Genomic DNA, 20,864 nt, shown 5'->3' on the forward strand with positions numbered 1-20,864 from the left:
TAACCTTTTAGGGTCCTGTTACCCTTGGGGAAAAATAAGAATTGAGGGTGAAAAGATCATTTTTGTGGAAAAAATATGATTTTTTTAATTGTACGGCTGTACGTTATAAACTCCTGTGAAGCCCTTGGGTGTTCAAAGTTCTCACCACACATCTAGATAAGTTCCTTGGAGGGTCTAGTATCCAAAATGGGGTCACTTGTGGGGGTTTCCACTGTTTAGGCACATCAGGGGTTTTCCAATCGCGACATGGCGTCCGATCTGAATTCCAGCCAATTTTGCATTGAAAAAGTCAAACGGCGCTCCTTCCCTTCTGAGCTCTGCCATGCACCGAAACAGTGGTTCCCCCCCACATATCAGGTATCAGCATACTCAGTACAAATTGCACAATAACACTTGCAGTCAAATTTCTCCTGTTACCCTTGGTAAAATAAAAAAAAATGAACCTGAAGTATTTTTTTGTGAAAAAAAAGTTAAATGTTCATTTTTTTTGTTTTTAAATATTCAAAAAATTCCTGTGAAGCACCTGAATGGTTAATAAACTTCTTGAATGTGGTTTTGAGCACCTTAAGGGGTGAAGTTTTTAGAATGGTGTCACATTTGGGTATTTTCTATCCTATAGACTCCTCAAAGTGGCTTCAAATGTGATGTGGTCCGTAAAAGTAAAATGGTGTTGCAAAAATGAGAAATCAAATATTAACCCTTATAACTTCCTAACAAAAAAAAATTTTGGTTCCAAAATGGTGCTGATGTAAAGTAAATATGTGGGAAATGCTACTTATTAAGTTTTTTGTTTGCCGTATCTCTGTGATTTAAGAGCATAAAAATTCAAAGTTGGAAAATTGCGAAAATTTTCAAAATTTTCGCCAAATTTCTGTTTTTTCACAAATAAACACAAGTTATTTGAAAGAAATTTTACCACTAACATGAAGTACAATATGTCACGAGAAAACAATGTCAGAATCACCGAGATCCATGGAAACGCTTCAGAGTTATTACCTCATAAAGGGACAGTCGTCAGAATTGTAAATATTGGCCCTGGAGTTAACGTGCAAACCACCCTTGGTAATGAAGGGGTTAATTCATTGTCCTCTTTAGCTAGTGTGCAGTTTCTGCAGACAGCATTATATTCTTCTTTAGATATGCCTTCCTCTTTCCATTTGATAACCATTTCTTTCTTCCTTTTTAGCATGTTTTAGTTTTGTGTTCATCCATCCTGGTTTCCTTAAATACTTCCTATTCTTCCCTCTTTTTGGAATTGTTAACGATTGTGCTTTGAGAATCTCAATTTTCAAGATTTCCCATTCTTCCTGGACATTTTTGTCCTTAAGGATATCCAGCTATTGGATCCCTCCGATTCTATTTCTGAGTCCCTTAAAATCTGCCTTTCTAAAATCTAACATTGAAGTCTGAGTCTTCACAGGTCTTCCTCCTCTAGTTATCCAAAATTCATGACCGCAACCTCCTAGGGTCCCAGCCACTTTTACCTCCTCAACCATTTCCTCCCTGTTTATAAGGATTAGATCCAAGGTAGCAGATTCCCTTGTTTTCTCTCCTACTTTTTCGAAGATAAAGTTGTCAGCAAGATAGGATAAGAATTTGCTTGACCTAGTTAGTTTTGCCTGAGAGAGATTCCCAACAAATGTCTGGATAGTTGAATTGTCTGATGACCACTATGTCATATTTTTTTGGAGAACTTGGCTATTTGATTTCTAGAATTCGACCTTTTCTTACTGTTGACTCCGCAGAAACTCTTACTGTTTCTCTTATTCATTCTCGTCTCGACTATTGTAACTCTCTTCTAATCGGTCTCCCTCGTACCAAACTCTCCCCTCTCCAATCTGTCTTGAATGCTGCAGCCAGGATCATATTCCCCGCCAATCGTTACACCGATGCCTCTACCTTGTGCCTGTCCATCCTCTCCAGAATCCAGTACAAACTTATTACCCTCTCCCACAAAGCTCTCCATGGCTCAGCACCACCCTACATCTCCCTTGTTTCAGTGTGCCACCTTACCCACGCCCTCCGTTCTGCTGATAACCTGAGGTTAGCATCCTCAACAATCAGTACTTCCCACTCCCGTCTCCAAGACTTTACACGTGCTGTGCCAATTCTTTGGAATGCACTTCCCAGGTCAATACGATTAGTCCCCATTCCCCACAAGTTTAAGTGTGCCCTGAAAACGCATTTATTCAGACTGGCCTACCGCCTCAACACATTAACCTAATCTATCCCTTGGTGGCACAGTCAAAAGTTTTACCATAACCAGGTTCCCCGCATCATGTTCCCACATGCTTTATGCATCCATTAGCCCTGTGTGTCTGTACTGTTACACACTTAACATTATGGCTGGTCCAAACAATCAGGGCAATTGTTACCACCCACCTTTCGTGTCTCCCCTTTTTCCTCATAGATTGTAAGCTTGCAAGCAGGGCCCTCATTCCTCTTGGTATTTGTTATAATCTATGTGATTATTGTTATGCTGTAATGTCTGTTGTCTGTACAAATCCCCTCTGAAATGTAAAGTGCTGCGGAATATGTTGGTGCTATAGAAATAAAATGTATTATTATTATTATTATTTGATGCATAAAGAGTTCATCCTTATCTTCAGTTTGCACAGGTGGCCTGTAGTAAATGCCTACAATGGTTTCCTTTGAATTATTCTGTCCTTGTAGTCTTACCAAAACAGTTTCCACAGAGAGCTTCAATCTCTGTGCAGATAGAAAAGCGGATAACATACCGTGCGACACCTCCTCCTCTTTGTTTATCAAGTCTGTTTCTTGCAAATAAGTTGTATCCTCCTTCTAGCCTTGTATTCCAATCATGAAACTGCCAGGGTTTTTGTTGCAGCTGCACCTGTGCTGTCCCTGCAGTGTACATCTATGTTCTGGGGCCCAAAAGGGTTAATTTGTAAAAAAAAAAAAAAAGTTTCACTTGTTAAAAAATAATAAAATGTGTCTTCGCTTTTTTTTTCTTTTTTAATTTTTACAAGAACTGTTGGAGCCAATTTTCATTTGAAACCTTTTATCTGTTTTGTTCTGGTGTATTTCCTATAAAAGGAAAGCCTAAGGCAAGAAATAAATCCCATAAGACACTGTACATGGAAACTTTGGGATCAGATCATTTCTGTCCACGTTGTTTGTGCCAACAAAAAAAAGCTTTTATAAAAGCCTCAAACTTCTGTTTGTGAATCACATGAGATTTAAGGTGATAGAAGATTACAGTGCGGGGAAGGCGGGAAACATTCATATAGACGGCTGGTGGGGATGGAATCAGTGATGGACTCCAGCCAAATATGTTTCTAGAGCTGTATAAGATGTCGTCCTCATCATGAAGTGCCGTATATGCTTGTGTATAAGCCGACCCCCTAATTTTGCCACAAAAAACTGGGGAACACTTATTGACTCACATATAAGCCTAGTGTTAATGCTGCCCTTTAAGATGCTCCATAAATATCCCCATATGCTGCTGTACAAGGGTTAATGCTACCCCGTAAGATGCTCCATAAGTACCCCAATATGCTGCTGCACAAGGGTTAATGCTGGCCCAAGAAGATGCTCCATAAATACCCACCATAATATGCTACTGCACAAGGGTTAATGATGCTCCATAAGATGATTCATAAATACCCCCAATATGCTGCTGCACAAAGGATAATGCTGCCCCATAAGATGCTCCATAAATATGCTCCATAAATACCCCCATATGCTGCTGCACAAGGGTTAATGCTGCCACATAAGATTCTCCATAAATACCCCTTATTTGCTGCTGCTGCAATTAAAAAAAATGACATTCACCTCTCTGTCACTGGGGGCAAGGTGCTGGTGTCCTGAGCGCCCTGCACCTGCAATATTTACTGGTCCCTGTTCCATTGCCGTCCACCGCTGTGTCTCCCGGGTCTCTGCAGTGACGTTCAGCAGATGGCGCACACTGACTATGTCATCGCTCCCTCTGCCATCACAGCAGGAGGACCTGGAGACACAGCGGTGCACGGCGATGGAACTGGGACAGGTGAATATTACTCTGTCCCCCTCCTGGCGCACGGTCTTCTGTGCAGTGGCAGCCCCTGCTTCTCCCTCTGTCATCTGCTTCCTGCATTCAGCTGGTCATGTGGTACCGCTCATTAAACTCATAAATATGCATATATTCATGAGTTTAATGAGCGGTACCACGTGACCACTAAACGCAGGAAGCAGACGACAGAGGGAGAAGCAGGGACTGCAGAGACGTGCCAGGAGGGGGTGAGTATGGTCCCTGACACCGCTCCCCCTCCACTGCCCACCCCCAGTATATGACTCGCGTATAAGCCGAGAGGGGGACTTTATGCCCAAAAAATGGGCTGAAAATCTCGGCTTATACATGAGTATATACGGTAGTTATTTCTCATGTCACATGTAATGAATAGCTCCTGCAGTATTACTAATGCTAAATATTAAATAATTGCTAAATATGTTTCTAGAGCCATAGAAGATGTCGTCCTCATCATGAAGTAGTTATTTCTCATGTCACGTGTAATTAATATCTCCTGCAGTATTGCTAATGCCGGTTCCAGTGTTTTTAAATGAGATGAGAATTAGCGTTATGGAAGATGAGTCTTAGGCCTCTTTCACACTTCAGTTTTTTTGCATCAGTTCAAATCCGTCAAAAAGTCAGACAAGCGGATCCGTTCTCAACTGATGTGAACGGATGGCACAGGATCCGTTTTCAGACGGATGCTGAAAATGAGGAAATTTAAAGGAACCGCTGGCAGAGAGAGAGAGAGAGAGAGATTTTTTTGGCCGGCACCCAGAAAGAATTTCGGGTTAAATGAGTGTCTGGAGGATCCGCCAGAGAAAAAAACGTTGCAAGCTCCGCTTTTAAATCTTTGAGGATGGTGACGGACAGCAACTTTTGGCGGATCCTCAAAAAAAACGGATGCAACGGACAGCAATCCGCCATTAATGGAAGTCAATGGGGGAAAAAAACGGATCCTCAAAAGAAAATTGAGGATCCGTTTTTTTCAAAACCTGGCGGATTGTGACTGATTGTAAAAGACTGAAGTGTGAAAGAGGCCTTAGAGAAACGTATTCAGCTTCCGACTCTGAGGAAGAAACTGCTTGTTGTCTGTGGCCTAAATATATAGGTTTTATTAGTAGATGTAAAGAAGGAAACTAAATACTGTAAAATAATAAATCTCATATGTTTCCCTTATTATCTCCAGTAATTGTATTATTACACAGGATTTTTATGATGCTACATCAGCTCATCTTCTCATTCAGGTCTCTACAATATCGGATCCTCTCAGTGGAGATCTTCTACATAAGAGAATTTTCCTGAATTACCCATCAAAGATGGATATGGACAGAGACAAGATGGCGGAGAGGATATTACACCTCTCCCTAGAGATCCTCTTCCGGCTTACTGGAGAGGTGAGAGATTCTGATGACATCACATTACATCATCCTTATCTATGGGAATAACAGATGGACAGAACTGGAGAGGTGAGGACTCTGGAAATGTCTGTAGTGAGATTTATTAATGTGTGTCTCCATAACCAGGATTACACAGTAGTGAAGAAGACCTCTAGTGAGCGCTGTCAGAACCCTGTGTCTGAGGGATGGGGAAGACCCCTGAGTCCAATGATGGGGCCTCCACCTCACCCCCTGATACATGAGGACATCAATGACCAGAAGATCCTAGCACTTATCTACAAGATGATTGAGCTGATGACAGGAGAGGTGACACTGGTGGGAATATTGGGACATTATACAGTAATGCTATGAAGGGATCGGGAGGATGACGGTATCTTTGTATGTGTCAGGTTCCTATAAGGTGTCAAGATGTCGCCGTCTATTTCCCCATGGAGGAGTGGGAGTATTTAGAAGGACACAAAGATCTGTACAAGGACATCATGATGGAGGTTCCCCAGCCCCTCACATCACCAGGTAATAGACAGGACTAAATGCACACGGCCTATAATTATCTTTGTTATCAATGAATTCAGTCCCTGTATGTGTTTCCTCCAGTTCTATCCAGTAAGATGACAACACCAGAGAGATGTCCCCGTCCTCTTCTACAGGACTATAAACAAGAAGATCCCAATGTTCCTCAGGATCATCAGGTAGATGGAGAGAAGGTGTCAGGAGATCTCCCCTATGATGTGTAGATGGCTGTGAAGGTCTTGTGCTCAGTCTTGTTTTATTCACCAGTATTATATGTTTTATACTTGTGTAATGAGAACGGTGGAGATGGCAGGATTAGAGCTGATCATAGATGTGACTTCTCCATCTGTGACTTTTACATTATTTGTTTCAGGGTAAAGATCTGACCCATATTAATACTACAGAGACATATGTGAGGGGTGATGAGCGGTGTGAACAGGAGATTCCTATGTATGACTACCCAGGTGAGCAGTAACCATTAAATTCAGAGAAGTCACAGATTCTTTTCAGTCATCGCTGTGGCTGCTTTATTAGTCGTGTAGTACAGTCATATCACAAATGTGTGATCACCATTTTCCCTCCTGACCACAACATTCTCCTCCACCTAAAACTGTTCAAATGACTTTGGGTATTGAAAGCCCTTTTTGGAAGAACTTAGGACCTGGAGGATCCACTTACCCCCTGGAAATAAAAATGCTGACCCTCACCTGCCCAAATCTTAAAACTCTAAAGCCGAACGAAAGCGTATGTACAATGTGCAGAAAAGTTAGAAAATCACTTGAATTTAAAGTATTATGATGGGTCTGTAAGAGAGAGTGGAGGATAACGATGCTGTTGGCTTCCTAGATCCCTGATATCTTGTTGGATGAATCTACCTTCTCTCCCTTCTGTGCTGCTGAATGTGCTCATATGGTCCCTATAAGACCAGGTCCAGTCTTTCTGGCCAAACTTTGCCTTTATGATCGACATCATTAAAAGTGCAGTGAGGGCCAAGCGTGAATTTCTGGACAATAACAGAGTTTCCCTTTATCCTGACTTTTCAACTTGTATTAAAACTAACAAATTTCAGGGAGCATTGTGATAAACTACAAGTAAACGTTACACCTGTGCCATGATATATCTCTAAGCTGTGTGTGGCTGATGGCTGTAAAATACATTTATTCACGCCTGCAGGAGAAGTGTTTGCATGGCTTGAGCCTTGGTTTCATAAGTTTGCAAGCCCCTTTTTGGCCGGGGTTACTCGGTACCGGGCCGCTCAGTCCTTCGGGGCATATAACACGGCAGCGGTGACCTGGTCCGTGACCCTGGGCGTGCAATGTAAATAATAGATGGAGGCAATAGTTTATGGGAAAATATATTCGTGATGCCACTCGTGTTCGGCAATGAAGGTGATAGCCGACACTGCAAAAGAGAATATTGGTGATGCAGCAGAGTTGTTACAGCTCTCCACTAGCAGAGCTAGGTCCCAGGGCAGTTATAGAAGTTAGAGATGATGATGGTGGTTGTGGTGCAAAGCAGGTGATGCAGTAAATAAATCTGAGGACACAACGGTTTGCAGTTTCCACACTATTACAGTTCTCCAGTTACATTCCCCAGTCGGGGTGCTGTGTCCTCCGGGTCTGTGGTCCAGCCTGCTCTCAAATTATTTGGGGTACACCATGTCAGAACCCCCTTCAGATGTTCCTTCCCTGGCCGTCTCACTGCACTGGCTCCCTCCTCTCCTGCCCTGCACCTTCAAACACAGTGTCCCTAACCAGCAGCCCCGGATCCTGTCAGGCGATGTACTCTTGGTCCCCTTGATCCTATAGTGCTGACTTTTCAGTGATTGTGTGGGGATGTGGCTGCAGCACATGCAGATACCGCAGCCTCCGGTTAGCTAGCTGAGTACTCAATTTCTCCACTAGTCTGGGGCTGGTCCCCTACTGCGACCTGGTCCCTCCATCCAACTGCTGTCGGCGTGGATTTGAGTGCCATGGGTGGATTCCTCACTTCTCGTGCCCCTAGGACCACTTCCTTCTCTACTCTTTTCTCTCACACTACGCTAGTGTAGGGACATGCTCCTCTCTCCTTCAGTCCCCGGCACCAACTGTCTACTTCCCTCCAACTGACTCCTGTTTCCATGACAACTCCCTCTGACTCCTCCCCTTCTACTTTCTCCACCCACACACTCTACCTAGCTACTACCGGGCCCTGCGAGGTACAGTGTTGGATGTAAGTGTGTGGGTTCTGGATAGTGCCCCCTCCTTACCTGAGAGTGCAGTACCACACCTCTAGCTAAGGTGCAGTACCTCGGTGGCGACTAAACCCTCAGGGGCACCACAGATTCACTCCACGTCATAAATTCCATTATGTTTTCCATCCTAAGGAATTTGGATCACAGCACAATATCTCTTGAAATGAGGGGTGCTAATACGTTCTCTACTCTTCTGGTCATGACTCATAGTGGCGCCAATGGTCCACTATAAATGAGTGCAAGTCTGGTTTAGTGTTGGAGTTCTCCCCTCATACATATGTTGTTTTTGGGGATGTAACATAATTTTTATTCTATGTCTTTTTGTACATGTTCATTCTGTATGATAGTTTGATTATGGTGGGATTGGCCTGCCTCACTTATGTGAGTCTGTAACTCCCTGATAGTCTTAATAAAAAAAAAAGCTCTCCATTGCCTCTTCCAACTGCCTAAGATCTAAATTTAAACTGAACCTGTCAGCAGCATTGTGCACCGCTATCTACAAACTGTATCAGGTCAGCACCATTATACTGATTACATTGATATCTGGTGATGAAATCCGTCTTTTGGTTGTTGTTTAATCTTTATTTGTAGTTTTCAGTTAATGAGTCTCGTGCTCTGGGGCGGGGCTGTGGGTGTGGCTGTGGGTGGGGCTTTATGTGGTGCTCTGATTACATAAGGATCTATATTAGCTTATGACAGGTCTACAATCTTGGAATCAGTGAGTGGGCCTATATATAGAGCTACTCACTGTTCTGTTTGGTGACATGGTGTGTATCACACTCAACATGGACAAGAGGAAGCGAAGGAAAGCATTTTCCCAGGAGATAAGAAAGAAAATTATAGACAAACATGTTAAAGATAAGTTATAAGACCATCTCCAAGCAGCTTGATGATCTTGTGACTACAGTTGAACATATTATTCAGAAATTTAAGCTTCACGGGACTGTAGCCAATCTCTCTGGACGTGACCGCAGGAGGAGAATTGATGACAAATCAAAGAGATGGATAATACGAATGTTAAAAAAAAGAGCCCAGAAAAACTAAGGAGATTAAAGGTGAACTTCATGCTCAAGGAACATCAGTGTAAGATTACACCATCCGTAGTTGTATGAGCCAAAGTAGACTTCATGGGAGACAACCAAGGAGGACACCATTGTTGAAAAAAAATCATAAAAAAGCCAGACTGGAATTTGCCAAACTACATGTTGACAAGCCACAAAGCTTTAGGGAGAATGTGTTATGGACAGACGAGGCAAAAAATGGAACTTTTTGGCAAGGCACCTCAGCTCTATGTTCACAGTCGGAAAAATGAAGCATATCAAGAAAAGAACACTGTCCCTACTGTGAAACATGGAGGAGACTCATGTTCTGGGGCTGCTTTGCTGCATATCTGGCACAGGGTGTCTAGAATCTGTTCAGGGTACAATGAAATCTCAAGATTATTAAATGATTCTAGAGGTAAATGTGCCACTCAGTGTAAGGAAGCATGGTCACAGTCACAGGTCATGGGCCTTGCAACAGGATAATGACCCAAAACACACAGCTAAAAACACCCAAGAATGGCTAAGAGGAATACTTTGACTATTCTGAAGTGGCCTTCTATGAGCCCTGACCTAAATCCTATTAGACGTGGTTATACAGCTTGGGTCACTGGGCAATAATATTCCATAGATCTGCCACCAGCCGGGGCAGCATCTGGTGTACAAAATTATTGCACATACTTGGCCCCATGAAGCCTCTGGAATCCTTAGTTATGTGCTGCTACAGAGGGACTTATGGAGGTCAGTGCTAGGAGCTCACAGAGCATAGTTACTTTGTATCAGTTTCCTGATACATTATAAACAAACTCCACCGACTCCCTTCAGGCTGCAAGGCTTCTACAGCATTGCCGCGTGTCTCTGGTGGCGGTCTCCGCGCAACGAGACATCGGACTCCTCCCACCGGCGCCGCATGTGTCTCAATGCTGACATGGATGGACACCTCCGTGCCCACTACACACAAATAGAGACGCCTTTCCATGACACCGGCATGACACAGTGCACCCAGCTTTCCTAACCACAGCAAGATTAGCGCACCCAGCTCTTGTATTGTATGTCAATACCTGGATAAGAATGAAGTGATTAAACAGAGTCAGCATGGGTTTGTAACTGATAAGTCATGTCAGACTAACTTAATTTCCTTCTATGACGGTATCACTGATTGGGTGGATCAAGGAAATGCTGTAGATATAGTATATCTTGACTTCAACAAAGCATTTGACAAAGTCTCTCATACAATCCTTATTGAAAAAATGACTAAGTATGGAATGGACAAGGCAACTGTTAGGTGGATTCATAACTGGCTTAGTGATCGGACCCAAAGAGTGGTCGTAAATGGCTGCACATCCAGTTGGAAGAATGTCTCAAGTGGGGTACCACAGGGCTCTGTCCTGGGCCCTGTATTGTTCAACATCTTTATCAACGATTTAGATGAAGGAATTGAGGGTAAACTGATTAAATTTGCTGATGACACAAAGCTAGGAGGGATAGCTAATACTAGAGAGGAGAGAGAGGATTCAAAAAGATTTAAATAAACTGGAGAAGTGGGCAGCAACTAACAGAATGGTTTTTAACAGGGAGAAATGCAAAGTACTACATCTGGGCAATAAAAATGAAAAAAGCATATATAGAATGGGAGGAATAGGGCTAAGTGACAGCACATGTGAAAAAGACTTGGGTATACTAATAGATCACAGACTGAATATGAGTCAACAGTGTGATGCAGCAGCAAAAAAGGCAAATGCAATTCTAGGATGTATTAACAGAAGCATACAGTCTAGATCACGTGAAGTCATTATTTCCCTCTACTCCTCTTTGGTCAGACCTCATCTGGAATATTGTGTCCAGTTTTGGGCACCACATTTTAAAAAAGACATCAACAAACTGGAGCAAGTTCAGAAAAGAGCGACCAGAATGGTGACCGGTCTGCAAACCCTGTCTTATGAGGAAAGGTTGCAGGATTTGGGAATGTTTAGTTTGCAAAAGAGAAGACTGAGAGGAGACTTAATAGCTGTCTACAAATATCTAATGGGCTGTCACATTGTAGAAGGATCAACTTTATTCTCATTTGCACAAGGAAAGACTAGAAGCAATGGGATGAAACTGAATGGGAAGAGACACAGATTAGATATTAGAAAAAACTTTTTGACAGTTAGAGTGATCAATGAGTGGAACAGGCTGCCACGAGAAGTGGTGAGTTCTCCTTCAATGGAAGTCTTCAAACAGAGGCTGGACAGACATCTGACTGGGATGATTTAGCGAATCCTGCTTTGAGCAGGGGGTTGGACCAGATGGCCCAGGAGGTCCCTTCCAACTCTATGATTCTATGATTCTATGATTCTTCTAGCTACCAGCTACCAAAACCCAAGGTAATAGTTTGAGCTTCTATGTTTAATTATATGCACTAGCATTAATACACATGTGGTGGCAGTCTGGTACATGTACTGTATAAGCATACCGCGGCTCTGAACACAGTGCACCCAGCTTTCCTGACGTTAGCAGGATCAGTGCACCCAGCTTTTCTAGCAACCTATACCCAAAGTAGTAGTTGTAGCTTCTGTGTATAACTACACGCATACACATTATCATCTTTATACATGTGGTGGTATTTTGACATATTTATTTCATGAGTAGACTGCTACTTTTGTGAAATTAAGGACACCCTCTCACAGTAGGGTTTTACTTCTAGCGTTAGTATTGTTGTATACTTACCACAAAATCCTGCAGGAGGACACCTTTCCTCCTATTTCTGAGCGCTGTTTGGAATATACACTTGTCCTTTATTTATTATTACTTTTGTCAGATTCAAGTTATTTCTGTGACCATTGTGGGATTTTCTGTAATTAAATGAGGGGTACCAACAATTTTGATCACGTGTGTAGGAGGAGTGAATATTTTGACTCCTCAGCCACTTTCTGGAAGTTAGCACGCAGTGGATGTTGGAGAGTGAAAATTACACATTTGCCATTTTATTACCCAACACATAGTGCCCAGATTGTGCTGCAGGAGACACACACCATAAACTAAGTGGATTCTTCTTACTATAATATTGCTAAATACAGGGATCCTAAATGTTGCTTTGAGCACACCGCAAGGCTCAGAAGTGAGAGCGGATATTGCTGGATTGCTTTATAGAAACCTTGTTGCTTTTCAACAGCCTTTGAGCCACTAACAGTGTGGGAACCTCTGATTTTCCATTGACACATGATGGACCTGAGTGGGGACGTTTTTTGTGAGATGAAAATTGGTATTATGTTTGACTACATAATATTGAATGTTCACTTTTGCCTCCCAAATATCGAATAAAAAGAAACCAAACCGTTGAATACCACACACTACTGGTTCATCTTATAAGGTTTTCTATTAGACTGTGAACTGTCATTGTCTTGGTAAATAAAGATTTTTACATGGCTTGCTATTTTTATGGACCGTTTATGTAGAAATGTTCAAAAATATAAAATGCAAGGATATTTTATTAAAAAATTATAATTGTTTTTTTTATCTTAGCAGATGACTGTACCAGGAGATCGGAGGGACAGCTGACATCTTCAATTTTTAAATCTGATGATCTTGAGATCCTACAAGATACAACTGAAATGAATGCTGTTACTCCAGATATACCATCATCTATTCACAGCAAAGATCTGTCATCTGATCCTTTGAAAGAGGTCCCATCTTCAGATTCATTACCGACTACTAAGAAAAATCAAAGTCACCAAAGAGGCATTAAAAAACAAACTGATCCTAAAGCAAAGAAGTCATTTTCCTGTTCAGAATGTGGAAAATGTTTTAACTGGAAAGATAGTCTTGTTACACACCAGATAATTCACACAGGGGAGAAGCCTTTTTCATGTTCAGAATGTGGGAAATGTTTTAATCAGAAATCAGTTCTTGATAGACACCAGAGAACCCACACAGGGGAGAAGCCATTTTCCTGTTCAGAATGCAGGAAATGTTTTAGTCACAGACTGACTCTTGTTACACACCAAATAACTCACACTGGGGAGAAGCCTTTTTCCTGTTCAGAATGTGGGAAATGTTTTAACCGGAAACCGCATCTTGTTAGACATCAGAGCAGTCACACAGGGGAGAAGCCTTTTTCCTGTTCAGAATGTGGGAAATGTTTTAACCGGAAAGAGCATCTTGTTAGTCATCAGAGAACTCACACAGAGGAGAAGCCTTTTTCCTGTTCAGAATGTGGGAAATGTTTTAACTGGAAATCAAATTTTGCTAGTCACCAGAGAATGCACACAGGGGAGAAGCCTTTTTCATTTTCTTAATGTGGGAAATATTTTACTTGGAAAGCAACTGTTAATAAACATCAGTGATGTCACATAGAGGAGAAGCCTTTTTTTATGTTCATAATGTTGGAATAGTTTTAAGCAAAATTGGATCTTCATAAAAAGGGTTTTCTCTTGTCATTCCTCGCATTTGCTGACAAAAGGATAAAAATTAAAACTAAAGGATTTCTGGGAGGCAGAGCCAAAGAATGGCCGCTTTTTAGCAGAGCTCTCCGCTGGCCTACTCTCATCCGTGGCCATGTCTTCATTGTGAGCGGAGAAACAGCGTTAATCAGCGGGGGGAATACCTGGACTGGGGGCTCATCTGTCGGGTCTGCCTCTCCAGGCTTCTCGGGAGGCTCCGGGCACAGGAGATGCCTGGTCAACATAGTACCTGCCGCGTGTGAGCGGTGAAAATAGAGGGACACTCTGGCACTTGATCCCCTTGCTCCTAGATTAGAAGACAGGGAAGCGGTCCCAAGATAACAAGCGACCACCCGCTGGGGGAAAAAACAAACAGTGAGGCCCTGAAGATCTGTCTATTATCGCATCTAGGGCCGGAGGCGGTGAGTGCAGTGGCAATGGTGGACGGTTAACTACAACAGATGCCAACTCCCTGCCACTCACAGCCCTCAGCAGCATCTCTGCACTACAAGCTGGCTGTGAGCTGCATTGTTTTAAGTTGCTGACCATCCCTCAGAGGTGACAGAAGCAATAAAGCATTCAAGATCTATATGATAGGGGATTATCATATCATACCTGAGACCCCTCTACAGAGTTCCAATAAATCATCCTAAGAATTCACAAGGGGATTACCTCAGAGACCAGACATAATACAGGAACTAGAGGACAGTTGATATTGATTTTATTAACCCCTTGACAGCGGTTTAACCAGGTGAAGTCCTCACTCAGTGACACATTAATTTGTTTACAACTTAGAGGTTTATATTAGTCCTCTCAGACTTTCAAGGTTACTTAACTTCTATAAATAAAGGTCAGCAGCAAGAGATTAATATTCTATACGCTCCATATAGGAGTTATATGCTACACAGCAGTTTCTAATGTAACATTTTTTAACTGAGACATCACCGCCTTCTATCTTATCACCATTGTCGCTGGATATGGATAATTTTATAGGCAAACAAACTAAAGGAGGCCGGACCTCTTGTCGAAACCAACAAGGCTCATCTTTGCCTAAATCTGCCTCTGATAACAGTAGCGAGACTTCTCATTCAATAGCGGATGCCATCATGGAATCCTTATGCCCGAAATAGATTCTATATTTGCCACTCTTCAAACCTCAATCGACTCTATAATATCACAAGTTAATAGGGCACTCGCCTGGATGAGGCCGAACAACGTATCTTTGATTTGGAGGTTGTTACCAGGGAAATGGCAAAACGTCTAGAGGCAAAAGAGATAGTCGACACAGAGCTTCAGTCCATCGTGGACGATTTAGAAAACTGACCTAGACACAATAACTTGAAATTGATAGGACTTCTTGTTAGGCGTCGGATTTCTGCCTTTTCTCTGCAGGGTTCCAGACCCTCACATTCTGCTGCTGTTTACCCACTGCAGAGGAGATTGCCTTGCAGCAAATCTCTCCTGAGGCTAAGTTCTTCTGTCCTTCTGTGCATGCTCACGGGACGATCTCCCATTAGAGATCGGGAGTCATGTGATCAGGTCCTGCTCCAAATCTCATTCGTCCATCTCAGAGATCTGGAGGCGTGCGGAAGGTCCCGGCTGCTATAAAAGGCGCTCATGGCTGTTCCGCCATGTGCTAGTATAAACTATACTTGCTATGTGTGAATGGTGATGGATGAATGATTGTGATGACTGACTTATTATGAAACCCCTTCCCTCTGATATTACGCATGGTGATAGGGAATTAGTTTAGAAGTCAGTGGCAAGTCTTAAGCCACTGTGCACACTGCACTGCTACGCTAGCATCCGACATCGCGCTTGCTATCTGGCTTTGTCGTCGAGCGGCAGTTGCAGCCCTTCTTGGCGTTGGCAGCGGCAACGCCGCACACACGGTAGGTCTAGAGGGACGCAGCTCTTCTGTCTTGGGACCTGCTCCTGTGACCAGATACCGTGTGTGCATTTACCTGAAGCCTATGTCACTAACAGGTTCAGTGTTTGTATGCTACCTGAAGCCTGTGTCACTAACAGGTTCAGTGTTTTGTATGTTTTTGTTGCGGCACCTCTGTGTGTGAACAGAGCCCGCTCTGCGCACTCCGGGTGAACTTGAACCCGTGTGTATCATACCGCCATATTGCTCCTTTGTCATCACTCAGCAGCGGTTGTTACACCTACTGCACCACCCCGAGCAGCGAACGCACTTTATTATTTATTTTTATTTAGTGCGTTCCGCCGTTCCTAACACTACTGGAGTCCATACATCCCTCTAAATTGCTAAAATTAACATCTGAGTGGCTGCCGGAAGCCTTGGACATTCACCTAACATCAGGTTCAATGGCAGTTGAGAGAGCACATAGAGTACGCCCGCAGAGGTAAAGACAATGCCAGACCCAGACCGGTGATATTCAAGGTCCTTGACTTTCAAGACAAAATTTGTCTACTCACTGCTTACAGGAAGAAAGCGCACCTATCCTACGAAGGGCACAAAGTTCTGATGCTTCAGGACCATTCGGCCATGGTGATGACCAGACGCAGGGCCTTCAACCCGGTGTGTAAGTTGCTGGCTACAAAAACATCTGGTTCGGCCTACAGTATCCTGCGATACTGCGCTTTAACCTATCTGGGAAAATCTGGGCTTTTGATGACCCAGTGAAGGCTCTGGAGGTTGTCCTTGAAACTTCCCTGGTCAAAAGGAAAACAAATTTTTAATTATCTGCATCGAGAAAATTTTCATATTGTACTTTTGCAGGAGACTCAGTGGGTGAAGGGCAACCATCCGGTGTTTTCCAGCCAAAAATTTTATGGTATCTGCAGAAGCTTCTTTTACTAAAAAACAGAGGGGTGTCGCTATTATGATCAACAGGAATATTGGCCATGAGATGGTGGATGTGTAGAAGATCCTTCATGGAGGTTTGTCTGCGTTAAGCTGGTTATAGAGGGGACAACCTACAGTGTAATTAATATTTATGCGTGAAATTCGTCGGATCCGCTCTTTCAGGCTAATGTGCTAAAACAGATTGCAGGTTGGGACACCTCCCATATGATTGTGGGTGGCGATTTTAATGAGGTGCATGACATCGAGATGGATAGATCTAATTCTCAATCTCATATACCTACGCAAGGGAGACTAATACAATCTTTTTTTGATCATCTGGGATTGTTGGATGTCTGGAGAGTGCAACACCCTGTTGAGAGATTACTCTCACTATTCACGTGTTCACAACTCCCATGCTAGAATTGATTACTGGTTGTTCACCTCACTCATGCCAAGAATCACACATACCAAATTTCTGAATGTGCACATCTCAGATCATGCACCAATAACGTTCAGCCTAAAACTAACCCAATCTATTTTCATAGGAAATGGAAGTTTCCATCATACTTATATCACTCAGATTATTTCAAAAAATTCATACAATTCTCATGGGATACGTACAAATCTGATAACCAAATACACTGTGAAACACCAATTCTTTTCTGGGATACCTCTAAAGCAGTGTTGAAAGGGCAAATAATTGCGTATATATGTCATAAATAAAACAGTTGCAGGAGCGGACTCTGGCAGCGCAGAGGGCTTTAACTTTAGCATATAAAAATCTTAAACTTAATAATTCACCCCTCACGAAAAAACAATATATCGAGGTAAAGGAATTAGCGGATGCACTAGCTCATGAATGGACAACTTATAGTATTGATCTCCAAAAGCAAAAATGTTTTAAATGGGGCAATAAACCTGGCAAATTACTTGTGTCTCTTACTAGACCATACAGAAAGGCCACAAGGATTCACAAAATTTGGACCAAAGAGGGCAGAGTGTTGACAGAGAATGAGGAGATTGTAGAGGAATTTAGATCATTTTTTGGCTCCCTGTACAAAGCGGAGAAAAGAGAGGCGAACGATATTCTAAACTTTATACAAACAGAAGTGGCACCTTTACTAACAGAGGAACATAGGGAAATCCTTAACGCTCCTATATCCCCTTCAGAAGTCATCCAAACTATTAGCTCCTTGAAGCTCTCCAATCTCCTGGCTCTGATGGGTATAGCAGTGACTTTTACAAAATATTGGAAGTATAGGGACACATCTTTGTGAAGTCTTTAATCAGTTTGTTCGATCGGGAACCCCCCCCCCAGAACGTTTCAATGAAGCAGATATAATGGTGCTCCCCAAACCGGGCAAAGATCCTTTACCAATGAAAGGATATAGACCAATCTCACTTTTAAACTCCAACTTTAAAATTTTCACTAAAATACTAGCAAATAGAGTCCAAAAAATAATCCCCAACCTGATAATGCCTCAACAAATTGGGTTTGTCAATGTAAATCCATAACATGCAACATATGGAAAGCTTTGGGAGCTAACTCTTAAGGAAATTCTCATGGCTGTTTGGAGTCTATTGTGGTCAGCCTGGATGCTGAAAACAGAGGCGTATCTAGGCTTCCTGGCACCCGGGGCAAGAATTTGGTTTGGCGCCCCCCCCCCCCCAGGTACATATGCGACTCGCACACTTAGCCATGTATCCACGAGCTGCTCTCCCTAATGCTCTCAATGTTCAGTAAAAAACTGTAAGCAGGAAGAGAAGCTCGTTGTCAAGTATGAAAATCGCATATGAGTGAAGTGTCTATGTGATCACTACTGGAACCTGCAGAGCTGAATCCTGACATTGCAGGCTTCTGAATTCTCACAACGAATGCACTGCACACTTTTAGGATTCTCCCTTGCCGATGTACAGTCATGTCAGCACAAGTATGTGATTTATATACTTCTGGCCACATTCCGACTAGACGTGCCCGGCCTCGCTCTGTTCATTTTCATTGAGTGAGGCCACACATGTCTAGTCAGTATGTGACCGCATGTATGTAAATTACCAGCATGAGAGAATCCTAACAGCGTACAGTGAGCACTGTGAGAATTCAGGAGTCTGCAGTCACATAGAATGACTGCAGACTCCGTACAAACCTGGAGAACCCCTTTAATGTTCCTAACAAATAAAAACATGAGAATAAGTCAGTAGCACAAATAACATTTACATCCAAGTACCTTATAGATGACGTCATCTCTGCAGTCGGTCTCCTTTTCTTCTTGTCCAGACCCCATGATGAGTTTTCTCATCCACAGCGGTCTCTGCAGACTTCCATCTTCTCTGGTCTTCGCCAGCAAATCTCCACACGATGCCCTTAAAGATAGAAGTGTCATTATAATGCTCCTGAATAAAAATGTCTGCAATATACTGTCGCCTCACACTATTCCCCTCCCTCCTCTATCATCCCTCTGTTCACCATACTGTCTCATCATATATTTACCCCCTCACTATACTGTCTGCTCACACATACCCCTGACTCCTTATACTGTGTCCACATACATTAACCCGTTCGCTCCCCATACTGCCTGCACCCAACCCCCATACTGTTTCCTCATACATACTCTGTGTCCTCAAATCTCCCCACACATATTAAATCCCCCATCCCCACTCAAATCCCTCACACACATTAAATAACCCCCCATCCACACTCCAAATCCCTCACACACATTATGTACCCCCCACTCCAAATCCCCCACACATTAAATAACCCCCATCCTCACTCCCAAATCTCCCCCACACATTATGTACCCCCACTCCAAATCCCCCACATATTAACCCCATCCCTACTCATTAACCCCCAAACAATAACCCCCATCCCCACTCATTAACCCCCCCATCCATGCTCCCAAATCCCCCAACACATTATGTACCCCCCACACATTAACCCCCATCCCTACTCATTAACCCCCCAGACATTAATTCCATCCCCACTCAATCCTTCACAAATTAATTCCATCCCCACTCATTAACCCCCCACTCAATAACCCCCATCCCCACTCATTAACCCCCCACGCATTAACCCCATCCCCACTGATTAACCCCACTACACATTAACCCCATCGCCACACATTAACACCCCCCATCTTCGGTGGTTTCTTCAGCTCCACATTGGAGCACACTTACCACCAGCGCTGAGCGTTCACTGAGCACTCTGGGTGCCGGGGAGTGACGTCAGCAGCATGACAAGTCACGCTGCTGACGTCGCTCCGGCCCGGCGGTCAGAGCTGCAATTGTACTGGTGTCTATACAGACGCCAGTACAATTGCTCCCTGGGAGCCGGCACGCGAACCTTCTCTGTGCCATCTGTCAGCTTGACAGCTGACACACAGAGCCGCCGACTCTCAGGCCGTGGGGGCGGCAGAACGCAGCCGCCAGGGAGGACACTGTGGACCGCTGCATTGCAGCCCGGACTGCGCCCCCTGCCGGCTGCGCCCGGGGCAACTGCCCTGGCTGCCCCCCCCTATATACGCCCCTGGCTGAAAAAACTGTTTGACATGGTTGCATGGGATTATCTCCTCAATATCCTGGAGTTTAGAAACTTTGATTCATGGTTCTGTGAGGCAATACAGTTGTTATATAAAAGCCCGGTGTCCAGGCTGGCCATAAATGGTATACTCTTTTCCACATTTGAAATCCAGAGAGGAATGCGACAGGGCTGCCTCTTATCACCCTTACTTTTTAATCTCGCTTTAGATCCTTTACTTAGAACTCTCCAAAATTCTTCAATATACAGGGGTATAGAGGTAGGTTCCACCTCACTCAAAACTGCGGCATTTGCCGACGATATATACCTATTCATCTCCAATCCCAATGCGGCAATACCAGTTATCATGGAGGCCCTAAATCATTTTGGTAAATGCTCATGCTTTAAAATAAATTATAATACATCAGATGCCCTGGCTCTGTTTGAGCAAGGGAAATTAAATAACTCGAAACTTCCTTTCCAATGGAGCACATCATCTATCAAATATTTGGGTGTCCATCTCCCGGCAGATTTGGCGTCCTTATACCATATTAATATTCGACCGCTAACTACGTCCACATTTAATCTAAACTCCTGGAAACACTACTTTGTCTTTTTCCAGATGATGTCATTTAAGATGATAGTATTTCCAAAACTACTGTATAGTTTCCAAACTACCTATTTTGTTGTTACGAGCGGATGTTAAAGCTCTTAATACTGCTTTTAGGAGTTTTATTTGGGGAGAAAAAAAGCGTACACGTATAAGTATAGGTCTAATCAAACTACAAGCCCCAAAGGAGGAGGGTGGCATGAATTTCCCAGACATTGGAAAGTACAATCTAGCAGCAAATCTCAGATACACCATTGATTGGTTAAGAGGTAACTCACATTTCTGAATGTACTTTTAGACCAACAATTAAGGCCTCAT

The 20,864-nt window shown here is 43.2% G+C and overlaps 1 protein-coding gene across 3 annotated transcripts in view; it reads left to right on the forward strand.

Moving 5' to 3' along the window:
• Positions 1 to 20,864, forward strand: part of LOC141047089 (uncharacterized) — a 559,273-nt gene that overhangs the window by 446,211 nt on the left and 92,198 nt on the right. For all 3 annotated transcript variants that reach the window (XM_073542047.1, XM_073542048.1, XM_073542049.1), the window contains 4 exons: positions 5,257 to 5,406; positions 5,536 to 5,715; positions 5,799 to 5,922; positions 6,004 to 6,098. In XM_073542047.1, coding sequence (XP_073398148.1) covers positions 5,257 to 5,406; positions 5,536 to 5,715; positions 5,799 to 5,922; positions 6,004 to 6,098 — 549 coding nt within the window. The remainder of the gene's footprint in view (positions 1 to 5,256; positions 5,407 to 5,535; positions 5,716 to 5,798; positions 5,923 to 6,003; positions 6,099 to 20,864) is intronic.

Source organism: Dendrobates tinctorius, unplaced genomic scaffold (genome assembly GCF_039654945.1).
Source record: "Dendrobates tinctorius isolate UK_male_01 unplaced genomic scaffold, ASM3965494v1 ptg000126l, whole genome shotgun sequence".
Classification (NCBI taxonomy): domain Eukaryota; kingdom Metazoa; phylum Chordata; class Amphibia; order Anura; family Dendrobatidae; genus Dendrobates; species Dendrobates tinctorius.